This window comes from Triplophysa rosa, linkage group LG6 (genome assembly GCF_024868665.1).
Source record: "Triplophysa rosa linkage group LG6, Trosa_1v2, whole genome shotgun sequence".
NCBI classification, from domain to species: domain Eukaryota; kingdom Metazoa; phylum Chordata; class Actinopteri; order Cypriniformes; family Nemacheilidae; genus Triplophysa; species Triplophysa rosa.
In genome coordinates, this window is record NC_079895.1 from 2,520,352 (window position 1) to 2,539,355 (window position 19,004).

The 19,004-nt window shown below is 39.6% G+C and overlaps 1 protein-coding gene across 3 annotated transcripts in view; it reads right to left on the reverse strand.

Annotated features, from left to right (window-relative positions):
- slc4a10b (solute carrier family 4 member 10b) overlaps window positions 1-19,004 on the reverse strand; it is a 42,788-nt gene that overhangs the window by 20,069 nt on the left and 3,715 nt on the right. For 2 of the 3 annotated variants that reach the window (XM_057335448.1, XM_057335450.1), the window contains exons 3-7: window positions 9,521-9,596; window positions 5,833-5,976; window positions 4,975-5,140; window positions 3,920-4,080; window positions 2,758-2,946 (exon numbers count right to left, since the gene is read on the reverse strand). In XM_057335448.1, the coding sequence (XP_057191431.1) occupies window positions 2,758-2,946; window positions 3,920-4,080; window positions 4,975-5,140; window positions 5,833-5,976; window positions 9,521-9,596 (736 nt within the window). The remainder of the gene's footprint in view (window positions 1-2,757; window positions 2,947-3,919; window positions 4,081-4,974; window positions 5,141-5,832; window positions 5,977-9,520; window positions 9,597-19,004) is intronic. The other variant, XM_057335449.1, reaches the window with a different exon arrangement.

Sequence of the window (19,004 nt, forward strand, 5' to 3'; positions counted from 1 at the left end):
TTGTGTTTATTAGTCATTATCGCTGCTGTTTTAATGTGGCTTTGGCTCGGCACGCTGGGTGAATTAATGCATTAATGATGTTCTGAGCGAAGGGGTCTGGTGGTCTTGCGTGAGCGTGTGGGAAGCTGGCAAACTTCCTAAACATAAGCCCTGTATAAAGGTGATACATTTCTGCTTAGCCTTCACCTTCCTCTCATATTAAATATATATCTGCAAAATAACACTTTTTAACTACTGAGACACACAGCATACAAACTTTAACATAATAGACATTTAGTACCATTTTTAAGAGGTACATGCCAATAAATACATTCAGCCAGGATGATGGACTGAGTTTAACTGAATAATATTTGTTGCACTGTTTACATTGAATGCAATTAACCTGTTTCCATGGCATTTGTTGCAAAATTATGGTAAAACAAATGGTAAATGAAAGTGCCAAAAACACTTTTACTATAGTAAATCCATGGCTAACGGAGAAGCTGGTTAGGTCGGATTTTATTGAAGTTCAGCATTAAAACTGTTTCTGGCTTTCTTTTTCATTTGAATCATCTTTGGTTTCAAACCACGCACACATGCATTTGTAGCAATGGTAACATTGTGCACAACTATAAAAAAACCCATAAAAAGTACATTTAAAAAACAATGCATTTATATCTCAAATTTTCCAGTGGAAACAGCTTTAAAATGCAGAGCAATACACGTCTGGTGTAGAGACAGAGCTATTTGTTTTTAAGATCTCGAAGCTCTACTCACTTTTCTGCCAAAAAGTGTATTTACATTCCACCGCTTTTTAACATTCAGTGTTTGCCACGTGCAACCTATTCCTCAAGATAAACACCTTCACAGGTTATGTTTTAGGAAGAACTACAGCAGAAAGTCTCTCAAGTTAAAAGTTGCCTGGATCCGAGCCGTCGTCTGTTTCCAGGCAGAAGGTGACGCCTGTGGAGTTTAGGTTCTGGGTCAGGTGAGTGGATGTGGATGAGGGGGGAAGAGGTGAGGTGATGGAGACACTAGAAGAGCAGCAGAGGAGCCAACATGGAGAGCAGGATGAGACCTGCCAGTCACCCCCATCAGAATGAACTGATCGCCACAGAGGAGACTTAAAGAGATTAGACGAAGCGCCTGTCAGACACATACACACATTTATTTGAAAATGACACAAGACAGCAGAGACAAACAAACTCTGACACAGAACACTGACACAAACTCTGACATTGAATGAATCTGTGCTCCACAGAATGCAGCAAGAGACTGTCAAAAGAAATGTTAAATGTGACCCTGGACCACAAAACCAGTCATACGGGTCAATTTTTGGAAATTGAGATTTATACAACATCTGAAAGCCAATTCCAAGCTTTCCATTAATGTATGGTTAATATTTGGCCGAGATACAACTATTTGTAAATCTGGAATCTGAGGGAGCAAAAAACATCAAAATATTGAGAAAATCTCTTGTAAAGTTGTCCAGCAGAGGCGCTCTTGCAGGCCGTTTCTTAGAAGAAACAGGTTTGTTTTATCGCTCTCTGTTGGCTTACCGGTGTAATGACATCGAGGGCAGATGAACCTGAAAGCTTTACATAGATACCAAACTTGAGTGGGTAATTCCCAAAGGGTGGGCAGCAGCGAGCAATGTTTGTAGGCGGGTTTCTGGCCATTTTTGTTGGCGATTTTGCTGCATCCACTCACAAAAATCAAGATTTGATATATTTACGGTACAAAATATCTTCATGGAACATGATCTTTACTTAATATGCTAATAATTTTTGGCATAAAAGAAAAATTATAATTTTACAATGTAAAGTTGGCTACTGCTACAAATGAAGAGTTTGGTTCCAAAATGAGATATACTGTACATTTCAAAAATCATGTTTTTTATTATGTTATCATGTTTTTATTGTGTTTTGTTGTGTTAGTCAGCTGTATTTTTGTAGTTATTATGGCTTAAATCAAAACAAACCAACTGCAGTTTGATTGATATTAATTGGAATGCACAATAAAAAAACATGATTTTTGAAAAACTTGAAAACGGAGTCCTCATTTTGGAACCAAACTCTTCTAATATAGCCGTGCTTTTTATGACTGCTTTTGTGGTCCAGGGTCACAAATGGGATTCATTTTAATTAAAGACGATTTTATTGACAGTGGAAGTCACAAGCAAAATGACAATAAATGTGGAGTGAATCTTGTACATTTTTGTTCCTTGTGTGTACAGAAAGAGTAACTCCAGGAGCCAGATTCACAAAAAAATGTTAAGATAAAAGACAAAGATAACATTTCTAAAATAAAATATAAAAAGTTTGTAAAAAAGACTTCAATTCATAGCAATGATTTGACTTCATGTGGTTGTGTGATATTACCTGTTTGATATTAAATTAAATTTGAGACCAGACACTTATTAACATCCTTTTAGTAAGTAAACAACCATGAAATGATGGTTAAGTATTCTCTCTCTCTCTCATGTGTTTTAACACCAGACAGCATGACTGATGAGAGCCACTACAGTACACAGAGAGTCAGAGTCGTCGCAATTTATGATTTATTAACACAGTACACGCTGTCAGTGTCTCTGCATTAACAACTAGTTCTTCTGTTCTGTATTCATCTTCAATCTACATTGACTGCCTTTGCCTTGTGATGGCTAAAATATCTTCACAATTATTCACTACCTTTGTCTGAAAAGTCCCCACTTGCAACATATTATTTACAGGTCATCTACAAAAGTCCCACATTCACTGTGCAATGGAAAATAAATACCGTTTTTGTCCACGCAGTTGGTCTCAGATTGCCTCTTGCCGATGTCAGCGAACGAGCGGACGATAGGAATGCGGTTGGCTAGTTTCTTCTGGTTCTGATGGTGATGTTGCTTCAAAAGAGCGTCTTTGATCTTCTTCCGAACATCATCTTCTAGATGCCCAACCACCTCCTGTTGATCCAACACCATGTCTGAAACATACAACACACAACATAACAGATAAAAACAGTGGATAAATCCTTTTGTGCAATATTTTATGACGATTGTGAGATTTTATGATTTTAAAACGAATTTCATCTTGTTGTTAAAAGTTCACCTAAGAATGAAAATTCTTTCATCATTTACACACCCTCAAGTTATTCCAAACCTGAATGACTTTCTTTCTTCTGCAGAACACAAAAGAAGATATTTTGAAGAACGTTGATAGCCAAACAACATTGACATTTCTCAAAATATCTTCTTTTTGTCTTACACAGAAGTCATTTACATGTTTTGAATAACATAAGGGTGAATTAATGATGACAGAATTTACATTTTTGGGTGTACTGTCCAATTAATATTACCATAAAATATGATTAAGCAATAATTAGCAAAATATCTGCATGTTTATAGCAATTCTAAAATGTAAAATGAATCTCCTGTTGTATGGTTATTTTCCGCTCATATGTTTCGGCGAAGTGTTAATAATTCATTTTTTACAAAAAGAATCAATAAAATGATGAATTCTTAACACAAAATCAGTCTGGGTCATGATGGCTAGCTAATGGAGCTAATGTGCATTATTAAATGGCTAGAATCACTGTTGGGCAAACAAATTAATCTCTGCCTTATTTGAGTCTTTTCCGGTTCTCCACATTGTCAGAAACATTGATGGTGATGTTGATCAATCTAAGCGATGTGTCAGCAATCTCTTCTGACACATCCACAGCATATTACAACCTGATAATTTGACAAAGGCATCTCATGCGATTAGATACGGCAAACAAAAAATGATGCGGCCTTCTAAAACACTTTCTTTTAGCCAAAGGCACTGCAACAAGCTCAGCGCAAACAAATAATCCAACATAGCAGGCAAAACCAACAAAATCAATCACACATGAGGTTTTGACCCAAGGTGCTGTCTTAGAAGGGAGTTCTCTATGTAGACATGAAGGTTGTTTTTACCGGCGATCTCCTCTAGAGAACTGGCTCTCATATCGAGCATAACGGTTCCGTTAATAATGCAGCTGCGGAGCTCAAAGAGACTGTGAAGAGAGAGAGTGGCAACGTAGGGTTTACTCCACCTCTCTCCCCCGTCCTCCACGTCCTCTTCAAACTTCAGCCACCTGCACAACGAGACACGGACAGAGTTAAAGAAACAGAGACCTGCAGACAGAGATGCTGAGAAAAAATGCTGTTGCAAAATACTGCTGTTATCAAGCGCCACAGATGAAAGCATCATTGGTTAATAAATGTAAATAAAAAACTGTGCATGTGCAATTAAAAACGTGATGCCATATGACAATGTAGCAACTGTTATCATTATAAGAGATTTATTTAGCCTTGTACAAACGCAAACAATGGTTGTTCATGTAATCCAACTATAGCTATAAGGCTTAAAAAGCGTCTGCCAAATGCACAAATGTAATGTAAATGTAAATAGCTCTCTTGGAATAATGCCGCTCAACAGATGTAATGTATTAAACACTACTCATGCTTTCAAAAGCGATGTCTGGAGGACATATTTGTACAATCTTTGCTTTTAATGAGCCATCAGGTTTGAATAAACCTTTCAAACATGAGGTTTATTGGGAAACGATAAAACTAAAATGGGTATTTATTTGGCAAACTACAGTGTGTGAGGTAATATTGGTTTAAATTTGACATAGAAAAATAATCAAAACTAAAAGCTCACAAAAAATAAGGCAAACAATATTATTATTTTTCTATATTTGGACATTTTTTTGGACTTTTATTTTTCACTTTTGGCCAATATTGTATACCTATAACACTGACACATTACAAAATAATGTCAGTTCCTTAACTCATTTATATATAAATAAAAAATATATATATTTCCTCCGCCGCCTGCAACTGGCTGATCTCGCCAGTCTAGTATGGGTCAACTCCAACAAGCCTAATAGTTCTGCTGCTGGATGTTTTGAGCCAATCACATGACCCTTAACGTCACGTGACTTTATGATGTCAACACCGATTGGCTGTGAGATCACTTGGGCTACCTGGCTGTTTCTCTCCACTCAGCATCTTCTCCCTCACGGAGACAGATTTCATCCAGCTCAGTGAAGAGGTCGTGTGGCATGTGTTCTTCGTCATCATCTTCAGTTCCCAGAAGAAACTGAACCCTCTGTGATGGAGTATCTGTGCCAGAACACAGAACAGAACCAGCTGCAAAGGCTAGAGGTCACACAACATCAGCTTACAGCATCAGAGACCTATTTAAAACGATCATGCAAGACTTATGTACATGAATAAAATGTACATTTTGTGGGTGTACTTTTGTATTTTATTGCCTGGTCCTGTGCATTTCCTCATAAGCGCATTACTATAACTGCAAATGTGTGCATTGTTTTCTTTGGTAATCGAACTAATAAATCAATGCAACATCAAACCCTGAATCCCTGACTTCTTTCTGACCTCACTGAATAATGAGAACATAACTATAAATACAGTTATATAAGCTAGTAGTGAGATTGGTAGGCCTATATTCTGTATTATATCTGATTCTTCTGCAGCAATTCATGTTCTCTTACAGACTGAGTCATCAGCCTCCGATGGCCTGATAAATGAGCAACATGCACTTACTCACTAGATCACAAAGTGCACAAATCAGAGCGAGAGAGAGAAAGAGAGCGATGGGGAGGAAGGGAGAGAGAGAGCTTCAAAGAAAAACAGAACAGAGAATCAAAGAGAAAATAAAAATGTGACAATAACGCAGAGTAGAGAGTGCTACCTGAAAGAATTTAAAAATAAAGAATCTATTTACCGCATTTAATCTATCTTTATCCCTCTCTGATGTTTAGTATTATTGTTGAACAATGACCGAGACATTTGTCAGATAGAGAAGTAGAGCAGATTACTGTATGAAGGTGATTCGCGTCCATCCTCGACCCCTGAATCTCTCTCTCTGCTTCTCTTCCTGTGTCTGTGTCCATGGTGACGATGTCGTCTGTGTGTTTTCCTTCCTAGAGGGACATGAACGCCGATATACAGAGTCCTGTGACCTGTTGATAAAAGCAACTTGGTCTGTCACAATGCATTATGGCCTCTGAACTTGGTCAAAAGAAAGTGTTTAAGAAGGCAGGATAATTATGTTAAAATAAAATAATAAATATATACTGTACTTCATTATAAAACAACTTCAAGAATGCAGCTGTGATTTCTTAAATGATGTCTAGGAAGGCACCTCAGGAGGGCTTGAAACATTGTTCAGGAGTAAAATTGGATGTCTGAATAGAATGTTTTTAACATTTAATAAAAATGCATTTTTTGTGTCAAATATGAGTATTTCTGAATGGGAGTATTTTTCCACAGGAAGTTAAAAACAGACATCGTTCACTGTAATCCAATCGGATTTCCAGACATCAGCATGTGAATGAGAAAGACAGAATTTAACCACCTGGACCACTAAATGACACTCACAGAAAGCTTTTTTATCCGATTTTATCATCAGGGCTGAGACATAACATCTGTTCATGGGCTTACATGGAAACACACACAGATGCAGAGCTTTTAAAGTATATTAGTGAGGACCTCTGAGAGACACAATGCTTTTCATACTGAGATATATACCCTATACCTCGAACAATCCTGTTGACATTATTGGATTCAAAGCAACATGTACACACACATAACATATAAAGATATAAAGCCTTTATATGTTCAAAACAGATTTAAATGAAAATAACTTCCGCTTTCTGGCCAGTTTAAAATTGTTGGATTGAGATGAAGGCTTATATTAAATCTATATATTCTCTTGGTCTCTTTGCGTTATATAACATCAGATGGGGAGTGATACTGTACATCCTCCTGTGATGGCTCCGTAAAAATGCCCCAGTGGCTTATTTATCCAATTTACAAAGCTCTCTAAGACTGACAATTTTATAAGAATGCTGCAAGATGAAGTTCAAGACTCAAGATTCAAATGTTTTTCTTCTGTCACATGTGGTATTTTCATGTACCTCTGTGAATATCATAACACTTACTGACACTCGTCCTAAAGAGGAGAGAAATCTGGGAAACGAAATGCCAGCCTGTCTTATCTACGAGGATGTGATGTGAAGTGCAGGGGAACAGAGAGGCCATATGACTCCTGCATCAGCACCACCACTGTCATGACTCGCCATGATGCTTCCGTACTGATAAACATTAGCATCTTAACAGTTCGCCTGAGTTTTGTGGTTTTTAGTCAACATCTGTTAGCTTTGACATGTTCTTTAAGAAGCTGTAAAGATATACAGTAGTGGCCAAAAGTGATCACCCTCTTTATTTAAAAATCTAATTAAAATGTATTAAAAACGTTGCATGTGTGTTTGGGGTGTAAACTGAAGCTCAGCTTTGGGAAGAATTTAAGGAGGCTCAGACAAACTGTGATTATGTATATCGCGATTCACACTCATTATACCTGTCTACGTCGATTCTGAAATCGCAAAGGATTCGATTCTGTGTTTTATGCACAGCTCTTCCATGAACTATGGCTCTTTGTTTAGTAGGAAGTACTGCTCGATCTAAAATCACCTTTGAATCGTTTGTAACGTGCATTTGAAAAAGCAACACTTGTCAAACATCCTCGTTTTCAACCGCTCCTTAAAGTCCTCGTGAACCGGAAGTTGCGATCGGTTTTACTTCCGTTTTTGACACATTTCCGAGTTAAAAGCAATTTCAAAGGAGGAAATTAGTGGGCGTGGCTTGCGTTTCTCACTGCGAATTGTTTGGATGTGTAAAAATAGCTGTTGCATTGATTTTGAAATGAAACTGACGGTTGAAGGGGAGGAGTTAACGGATGACGGCCAAGCCGTCTAATTTACGTCATTTCAGATGGATAGTCAATTCAGGGCGGAAGTGCATTTTTCAGATTTTAACTGAAGATTATGAGGGTACATGAATTTTAAATAGGAAATGACATTGATAAGCTATTTACTATAAACGCTGCAATATTTCATGAAAAAATAAGAATTGTCATTTTTAATTTCACTGGGACTTTAAAGTGGACTACTGTATATTAGTGAACTATTGTAGGGAATAGTGAATGAGGGTATAGTGGGGGATTTCGGACATAGCCTACGTGTGTAAATCGTTCTTCTTCTGTGTCCCATATTCGGAGTTCCTGCGCGGGAGCGCCATCTGGCTTTCGGATGTGGCGGCATTTAACAGTAATTCATTGAGAAACGGAGCATAAAAATTACACGATATATCGTCCCAGCCCGTCGAGTCAAGATCCAGAAGAATGACTGCTGTAGTCAAACAAAATCAGCAAAATATGAACCTATAAATCCATATCTATAAAATTGCAGTCATTTGATCGTTCTATGTATATTTTGTGTATAAGAACAAGAACCATATTCACCGACACACTGTCGTTTTTTGCCAACTAATTTTGTGAGGTAAACAAGTGACAAAAATAAAAATGGAGCATATTATTATTTTTAGAAATGTGTAGGATATGGAGTCTCTATTTAGAGATGCCAAGAGCCTGGCAGACCCATTTATTTTTATCATTTAAATACTGTAATTATTCTCTTTGTCAGACAAACATGTGCTGGATCTTTCTCACTGACGGACGGCAGAGGGTAAAAATAGCACACAGGGGCAAGAGCATCACTGACGTCACGTGTGTCCTTTGAGAAGATGCTGGGAGTATATGTTCATTTGAATTCTTTCCCTTGTGAAACGCACTCAAATACTAAGTGTACATCCACCCACCGTCAGAGAGACAGTTAAATACACACACATATGTGTCTCTTGTGTCAGGACGTGTTGGTAGGTTGTGCTCTTGATATTCCACCCACAGACGTTTCTCTCAGGCTAACATGTACCACTTGGGTTGGGTTTGGAAAATAATGCTAGCTTGGTATGAAAACAGTAATCCATAACATCTACTCTGCAATATAACAAAACTAACCTGTGTCTGTGCGTTCGTGTGCTTGTGTTACTGTAATGAATGGGAATAGACCAAATGGACATTTTTTCTCGAAAATGTACAAATGTAGACAGTTTTGTGTAAGGGTTAGGTTTAGGTGACAGAATATACAGTCTGTACAGTATAAAAGTCATAAACATCCATCACATTGTGTTTACACTGGATCATCCAATGTCATATCCCTTCAGCTTGACGTGACCAATCACAACGGTGGTTACATTCATATGTCAAACATGGACTTTTAATTAAAAGATTACAAAAACCAAAAGGAAGTTCCCACACCAAGAACTAAAAATGGTCCACAAGACCACAACACAGTTTGTAATGCAGCATGTTCAGCGGTTCAGCCTTGCACAGGCTGTGATAAAATATTTCATTTCAGGCGGATGGGGAAAATAGTGTCTGCTGTAGCTCTGCAGTGCGTCAAAAATAGAAACAGGGCATCCATCAGCTGACGGCTACAGGCCATTACAGAGAGATTATAACAGCAGTGCTGATACTGTACATCCAGTGTGGACACATGTGATGTTCTGAGCTATTAACAACCTGTTATCACCACTGAAGAATTGTCTTGTGCACGTGTGTGTCAGTGTTATTCAGTGAAGAAAACACATGTGTGCTGTCTCTACCTTCTAGATCCTCCTTCTCAAAGGGGGCTTTAAGCAAGTTTCCTCCTCGATCCACAACAGCCTCATCTTCATGTCTCTGTGGAAGAGAGAGAGAGAGGTGTCAGCATCGTGGTCTTTCTCAGACTGACAGGGCATGATAAATGTGTCTCTCACCATCAGCATTTTGTCCCAACTGAGACAGATATTCACAGACACGCAAACACTACATACACTGGTCGCTTATGTGTTCTTACTGGTTTTTAACACATTCTTGTGTGGTTGCTAAGGCGTTCTGGGTGGTTGCTAAGGTGCTGGGTGGAACAGCACACAGGTTTGGAGTGATGTGAGGGTGAGTAAATATCAACAGAATTTTTATTTTAAGGTGCACTGTTACTTTAAAAGAAGAGAAATCGTTTCCTATGTAAAGGGTTTTCCAACTACAAGACCGTTTCCATGGTTACAAATGCAGTCAACAGCTTCAGCTTCTCCTCATATGTGAAATTATGCAAAAGTGAACATAATGTGAACCCAGAGTGCTTTGCATTCACAATTCTGATCATGAGGGACATGTTTTCTCGCACCTTTTTACAAAACACAAGCAATGAAGACTTTCATGTTTATGTTTCTCACTCGCATCACATTAAGACATTTCTTAAAGTGACAGTTCACCCAAAAATAAAACATTCCGTCATCGTTTACTCCTGGTTGCATCCCGTTTATTCCTGGTTCTGTTGAACACACAAGAAGATATTTTGAAGAATGTGGGAAACCAAACAGTTCTGGGGCACTATTGATTACCATAGTTTTGAACTGTTGCCCCAGAACTGTTTGGTTACAAACATTCTTCCAAATATCTTCTCTAGTGTTTAGCAGAACGACACAATTTACACAGGTTTGGAACAAATTCAGGCTGAGTAAATGATGACAGACTTTTCATTTTCGGGTGAACTGTCCCTTTAAGTGCACAAGAATGGCTATTAGCCTACTAAATAAGGTTAAAAGAGTTTTCCTGTTTTTCTTGCTAAGATTTCCTGTCAGACAGCATCAGCGTTGAGTAAGCAGGTTGGATTTGGGCATTTGTCCTGAAAAGCATTACTGACCAGCTGTTAGACGTAACATGCGGATGTTTTAGCGCCTCATTACTGAGAAATATTTTGTTATGTAAACAGATGGTGCGTAGCAAGGTGGAACTCTCAGTCTTTATATAAGAACTTAAATGTGCTTCAATAGGGGTGGCTAAAATATTACAGGTACAAAGGTGTCTCAGAATCAGCCTTTTGGTGATATTCAATCGCTATTAAATCGTTTCTTTAACACAACATTTGAATAGATAACGTGTACATAATCATGCAGACCAAGAAGGGACAGTTTACTCAAATATAAAAAAAATGTTTATCATTTACACACCCTCGTGTCAATCCAAACCTGTATGAGTTTCTTTCCTTAGAAGATATTTTGAAGAATGTTGGTAACCAAACAACATGGACTTTCAATTGACTTCAATTATATGAATGCAAAACCATTGAGACATTTCTCAAAATATCTTCTTTTGTGTTCAACAGAAGAAAGAGTCATACAGGTTTTAATGACATGAAGGTGAACAAATGACAATTTTTATTTTTAGTTTAAATATTTATTTCAAGTCATTAAATGTTAAAAGAAGATTAAAAGTGTGTGTGTGTGTGTGTGTGTGCGTGCGTGCGTGTGCGTGCATGTGTGCGTGCGTATGTGTGTGGCCAGTAGACGTTAGCTCACACACACACACATCTCATGCATCATCAGCCCCCATACTGACGTAAGTCTACAGAAGAAAAAAAACATCAAGGGCACCTTCTACAGGCAGCTATGAATTAAACCTGTGCATTGACAGACTTTTATCCAAAGCCACTTAAAGTGCATTCAAGCTATATACTAGATAACACTAACACTAATAGGATAGTATTATTATTTGCTAACACAAACTAACAATGAACAAAACATCTACAGCCTTTATAATCATAGTTCATCATCATGTTCATTTCAACATTTATTACTGAATTACTGAAAGATTAATAAATGCTGAAAACTATACTTCTCAAAGTAACTAATGCATTTACTAATGTTAACAAACACTAGGGACCTTTGAGCTTCCAATACTATAGATCCGCATCTGTTATCCTATATCAGTGTCAAAGGATGTCATCTGGGTGACTGTATGTTTTACCGTACTTTACTATTTTTTTAGAATACAGTCAAGACTTGTGTTCAGTATGCACACACCAACCATTCTCTCATTCAGACGAGTGCCTTTTCCCTGCCAAAAACACAAAGAGCGTGCAATCGGCATAAAGTCCAATCCCCTTATCCTGAACCCCCCTCTTATGTACAACCACAACAGCACAAGCTACAGCGTAATCCTGAAAAAACACAAAGTGACACACTCACACAAGCCAAGATGTGCAACAAACACAACCCACAGAAAAGAAAATGTAAACACCTCTTCAAGTCATGAGGTGTTGATGTATTTATTATCAATTTATCTCTAGAGGTCAATCCTGAGAGATCGTACCTTTATAATTTGCAAATAATTACTGGTTTGGCTTTACATTCTCACGACAGCAAAAAAAGTCTTGTTCATTGCTGCATTGAAGGCTTGATCAAATGTGATGCATCAATGAGTCCGCCATATTGGGGACGGCAAAACTCTCTCTGTGTCAAATCTGTCTGTTAATAAACTTTAGGATGCTTAAATGAAACACAACTGAGAATTCCAATAAGCCTCGTGAACACAAAACAACTTTTCAGCAACAAATATGGGTGTCTCAACAAAACAAAACTAGTGATTTTTTGTATGATGGCTATAGATGCTTTGCATCTTTCAGTCAACACAGAGCGACTGTTCTGAACATCCTTCTGTCAAATCAATAAACAGTGCGGATTCCATGTCACTAACCCAATACTACAGGATGTCTGTGTACTCAGATCTGAACAAGCCTTTATATGTTTGTTGTTTTCTGCTTCGGGTAGTGTAGTTGATGGGTATAAATCACTGTCGACACATTTACAGTCCTGATGCACATAAAAATGACCACAGCTGGATGAAGTCACTGGTTCCAGTCTGACTGGCCGGTTGCTGTTGAGTTTCCAGGTGTTGGGAAGTTCTTACCATTCAAGATGGCGCCGCGGATGGCTGCCTCGGTTTGGAGTGCTCTAGTACTTATGTCTTTTTTGTTTGTTTTTCCTGTTTTAAGCTACTCTTCATCTATCACCTTTACCAGGGACGAATTGCTTAACATTAAGCAATGCCCTTCTATCAATATTTTCCCTAATTTTGAAAATTCAGACGTCTTACTGGACATTTTACTCGGAGGAGCGGCAGCTCTGTACAAACGCTCTAAAAGACGCAAGCGGGGAAAGCGAGCGGGTGCGCTCGTCAGACTCCGACGACGCGGATTTAGGACCCCGCTGCCGAGTATACACCTGGCGAATGTCCGCTCCCTTACCAACAAAACGGACGAAATACTCTTACTCACCAGGACAAACAAAGATTTTTCCAACTCCGCTGCGCTGTGTTTCACAGAAACATGGCTCAATGACACCATACCGGACAGCGCGTTACATCTGCCGGGTTTTCAGCTGTTCAGAGCGGATCGCATTGCCGAGTCAACAGGGAAGACGTGTGGTGGTGGATTATGTTTTTATATAAACGAAGGTTGGTGCAGAGATATAACAACACTGAAGAAGATGTGCTTTTCGTACTTAGAAGCGTTCTCTATCAACTGCAAACCTTTTTATTCGCCACGCGAGTTTTCCTCATTTATTCTCGTGAATGTTTACATTCCTCCACATGCTTGTGCGAGCGCGGCGCTGCAACAGCTGGCGGATTACATCACTGACACGGAGCAGCAACACCCGGATTCTCTTATTATTATTATTGGGGACTTTAACAGAGCAAACCTCTCCCGTGAGCTGCCAAAATACAGGCAGCATATCACATGCCCCACCAGAGACAGCAACATTCTGGATCACTGTTACACCACAATACGGGATGCATACCACTCTGTTCCCAGAGCAGCTCTGGGTCTCTCTGATCATTGCCTGGTTCATCTTCTTCCGACCTACAGACAGAAGCTTAAATCTGCCAAGCCTGTAGCAAGAACAGCAAAGAGATGGAGCAGCGAAACAGAGCGGGCCTTACAAGCCTGTTTCGACTGCACGGATTGGAGTGTCTTTGAAGCTGCAGCCACTGATCTGGATGAGTTAACTGACACAGTGACATCCTACATCAGCTTCTGTGAGGACATGTGTATTCCCACCAGGACTCGCTTAACATACAACAATGACAAACCATGGTTTACAATGAAACTGAGACAGCTTCGTCAGGCCAAAGAAGATGCTTACAGAAGTGGGGACAAAGTCTTGTATAATCAGGCCAAAAACACACTGACAAAGGAGATAAGAGCAGCTAAGAGAAGCTACTCTGAAAAGCTGAAGAACCAGTTTTCAGCCAACGACCCTGCATCAGTGTGGAAAGGCCTGAAAGACATTACCAACTACAAGCCATCATCCCCTCAGTCTATGGGTAATCAACGACTGGCTGACGACCTGAACGACTTCTATTGTCGTTTTGAAATGCAGAGTCTCACCCTTCACACCCGCCCTGACCCTATCTCTGCTATACCATTAACACCTCCTCTTGACATTCAACCTGCACTTAAGATCTGCGAAGAGGATGTTTGCCAGCTTTTCCGCAAACAAAAGATCAGAAAAGCACCAGGCCCAGACAATGTCTCACCCTCCTGCCTGAAAGTCTGTGCAGAGCAGCTGTCGCCCATCTTCACTAATATTTTTAACAGATCTTTGGAGCAGTGTGAAGTCCCTTCATGCTTCAAACGCTCCACCATCATCCCTGTACAGAAGAAACCCAAAATATCTGGACTTAATGACTACAGGCCTGTTGCTTTAACATCTGTGGTCATGAAGTCATTTGAGAGACTTGTACTGGCCCACCTGAAGGACATCACCAGACCACTTCTTGATCCCCTCCAGTTTGCTTACCGAGCAAACAGGTCTGTGGACGATGCAGTAAACATGGGACTGCATTACATCCTACAACACCTAGACAGACCAGGGACTTACGTCAGGATCCTGTTTGTAGACTTCAGCTCGGCCTTCAACACCATAATCCCAGACCTCCTCCTGCCCAAGCTTACCCAGCTCTCTGTGCCAACCTCTACCTGTCAGTGGATTATTAACTTCCTGTCGAACAGGCAGCAGCTAGTGAGGTTGGGAAAATTTAAATCCAGCACATGTACCATCAGCACCGGAGCTCCTCAAGGATGTGTTCTTTCTCCACTGCTATATTCACTCTACACAAACGAATGCACCTCTACAGACCCTTCTGTCAAACTCCTGAAGTTTGCAGATGACACCACAGTCATTGGCCTTATTCAAGACGGTGATGAATCTGCCTACAGAAAGGAGGTTGCTCAGCTGGCTGCCTGGTGTAGTCAAAACAACCTAGAGCTGAATGCATTCAAGACAGTGGAGATGATAGTGGATTTCAGAAGGAACCCTCCATCACTTCCTCCCCTCACCATCCTGGACAGCACTGTGGATACTGTGGAGTCATTCAGGTTCCTGGGCTCCACCATCTCTCAGGACCTGAAGTGGGAGTCCCACATAGACTCCATTGTAAAGAAGGCCCAGCAGAGGTTATACTTCCTCCGTCAATTGAGGAAGTTCAACCTACCACAGGAGCTACTGACCCAGTTCTACTCAGTGGTCATCGAATCTGTTCTGTGCACTTCAATTACTGTTTGGTATGGCTCGGCCACCAAATCAGACCTACGAAGACTACAACGGACAGTTCGTAGTGCTGAGAAAATTATTGGTGCTCCTCTGCCCACACTTCAGGACCTGTACGATTCCAGAGTGAAAAACAGGGCAAGAAAAATCATCATTGACTCCACACACCCAGCACACAAACTCTTTGATCTGCTGCCCTCTGGCCGGCGCTTTAGAGCACCAAACACCAGGACTTCCAGACACAGAAGCAGCTTCTTCCCCCAGGCAATCTCCCTCCTAAACAGATAACTGCTCCTTAAGAGCAATATTCCACTTCCACTACTCCTATAGTGTGCACTATAGTGCCTTATTATATCTACATCTTATGTATACATGTATATAACACTACCTCTACTTACTAAATTATCCATTTGCACAAGTGTACATACAATCTGTTAATATGTTTATTCTACTATATACTACCCTGTACAATGTCTCTTATATGTTATTATCCCCCATTTTCTGTAAAATAGTCTTTATTTTATATATGCACAATTTAGAATCTTTTAGACTGTAAATCGTATTATATTGTATTGTCATTGTGTTGAATGTCTGTACTAGAAGCTTCCAACACCAAAGAAAATTCCTTGTGTGTGCAAGCACACTTGGCAATAAAGCTCTTCTGATTCTGATTCTGATTCTGATTCTGATTAATTCACCTGGAACTTGGAAGAGTTGTGTGGGTAATCAATAGATTTGTTAGTGGCTTCGAATTAAAAGATATCCAGAACTGTTCATTTTAAGACTTAACAGGCTGCAAATTTGGACGACTTTTTCAAAAGGACAAAATAAATCGTATTCTTTTGTGGATCAGATAGATTCCAGTTGGCAGGACCGCTTTGGCGTTATTTTTTAAATAATGGGTATAACACAGTTTAGAAACACAGTTTCTCTGTATAATGGTCCATTATTCTCCACAATAATCTCACTTTCAGGATAATATACAAAGAAAAGACCTTTGGATTTCTACCCAAAAACTAAAAGCGCAATCAGCTTAATTTTATTTGGCTCATAAACAATCATTTTTACAGTTACCGCTAATGTACAGTACATCTTACAGACATTTTGACACACATACTCAATAAAGCTCTGAATATAGACGGTTTCATCGGCAACAACATGAACAAACTTGATGTGGCCCAAACTTAACTTCCGGTAGACCTCAGCAAAGAATCAATGACTGGTGAGTAGTTTTAATTTAGTTTAATACAATTAATATACATTGAAATATTAGTATAAATTAATATTAATATCAATTAAAAAATAAAATAAATTGTTATAAAATCACCAAACACAGACCGGAAAGTTGACTTCAGGACAGGCACGTGTGTCCGATGAAAGGGTCAGATTAAAATCCCACAGACAGTTTTCAATACATACTGTATAGTTTTGCTTGTGTACACCCTATGGAAGATTTGCAACAATACCGTGTATTTTAAAATACACCATGATTCATAAATCTTTTTTTTGTATTCCTTTTTTCTATCAACTTTGTAAAGTCTGATTCACTTTTGTGAATCGGGTCATTCGGAACGTTTAGTTAAAAATGTAAAAAAATAAAAATTCACAGATTTAGTGTAGGTAACTAATTTTATAAAGTGAAGATTTACTGTATTTGAACTACTTTGCCAAACTACAGACTGCTGATAAATAAACGTGGTTAAACACTCTACATGTTTCAATTCCTGTCCTCCGGCTTGCTCTCCCAGAATGTTTTACATGTCTATCTCTTTAAAGCACCTGATTCAACTCATCAGCTGTTAAACAGGGAGACATAAAACATTCCTCAAGACAAAGATGAAAACCTCTGCTTTAGAAGACTTACGTCACACGCACACTGTGGCCTCATATGTGTCATATTTGCTGTCATGGGATCTAAATACTGGAGTACAGCATTTCAGAATGCTGACTGCTCAGTTCGGTTGAATAAAACTTTGAGAACACTGAGCTCTGATTGGCCAAACCGTCTTAAATTATTAACCGTGCGCAAAACAAGCTTGTTGTTAAAACTCGTCTCATAGTGGTTATGTCACAGTGTTACAGCATGGTGTAATGTATAATGTTTTATCTGAAAAGATCAAAGAACATTTGGATTCCTCATGACATGAGCGCTTTAAAACAGCACGAGGACAGATACTAGCGAACTTCCCTTATGAATCCCATTGATTTAATTGGATGAAGCAGAAAACAACATTGGGCATCCCGACTGGGCAGATGGAGGAGAGTGATGCTGTTAATCCGGCTCCTGTGAACTCACAGCACTGCACATTTGCTAAATCCGTCTTATTAAACACACCTGAACAAATGGATGCTTTTTCCTTTTGAAAGTGTTGTCATGAGAAAAACAGACATGACGCTCCACAGCATCATAGATTTGCGCTGGATTCGGTCTGTCCGCTGTGTCGCAGGTCTTTGCGGACATCTGCAGCATGCTAACCTGTTTCTCACTGTAGCAGCTGAGTCCTCGCGCACCCCTCCTCCACAACACACGCCGCACATCTGATCAATGCAGCGCCGTATCCTCTGCATTACAGGAACAACGCTGCTGCAATCTGCTTTTAAAGCATTGCCGTCAACTATACAGAATAAATCGAACTGTAAACAGAGCTCTGCTCACTGCTGTTTCAACTCTCTGTATCGTGCATTTTGTATTTCATTCATAGTTATCTTTCAAGAACACACTCAACGCATGAAAGAATCAAAGTGCATGCAGCTACAATGAAATTAACGTTAACGGATTGCATCTCAACAACATGACCATCACATATGAAGCGAATGTCTTGCTAAACTCTACAACGTGAGCGTTTTTTAAGTCGGAGATTCCATCACCAAACTACTGCAAACTACTGAATGACTGCAAAAGCAGAAGTCCAGGTAAAACATGCAAAACCGTGCAGGTAATACCTGAGACAGCAGTCTGGTGCGAAGGTCCAAACGCTGCATGTCTCCAGAATTGGACAGGATGGTTTACCTCACGCAGCGTGCACGGATCCGGCTGATCTTGAACTTCAGCGTGCGCACACACACACACACACGCACACACACACACACACACACACACACACAGCTCACTCAAGCTGGGTCACCCGCATGTAAACTTAAAGTTCTTTGTCCTTATTCTTTACTCTGTCTCTCTTTCTGCCTCTCACTCAGGGTGTAACTGCTTCACATTCTGGTGTAGCAGCATCTGCCCGCCTCCTCCCCAGAGGTATGCTGGGATTGCTCGCTGTGGGCTGACCTGTCAGAAAAAGGCCTGACCTTGTGCTCTCTCTCTGTTTCTGTTTCCAATTAGGATAATATCTTAAAGGTCCAGTGAATGACATTTAGCGGCATCTAGTTGTGAGGTTACGAATTGCAATCAACGGCTCACTCACCCATCTCTTTCAAAGCACTACGGTGGCTGACACATGAATAAGATGTCGTCATGTTTTTGCGTCTTTGCCGAAGTAGATCATGTATTTACGAAACGCGCTCTGTAGAGCAGTTTGTCTGTTTAGGGCTACCATAGAACCAACATGGTGACTTCCATGCAAGGAGACCCGCGGTGTACGTAGATAGAAATAGCTCATTCTAAGATAATAAAACCATAACGCTTCATTGTCGCTAGGTCTCTTTACACACCTCTGAAGACATAGTTATAATACAGGATACTGTATATTATAGTGCATCTCTGTCAATA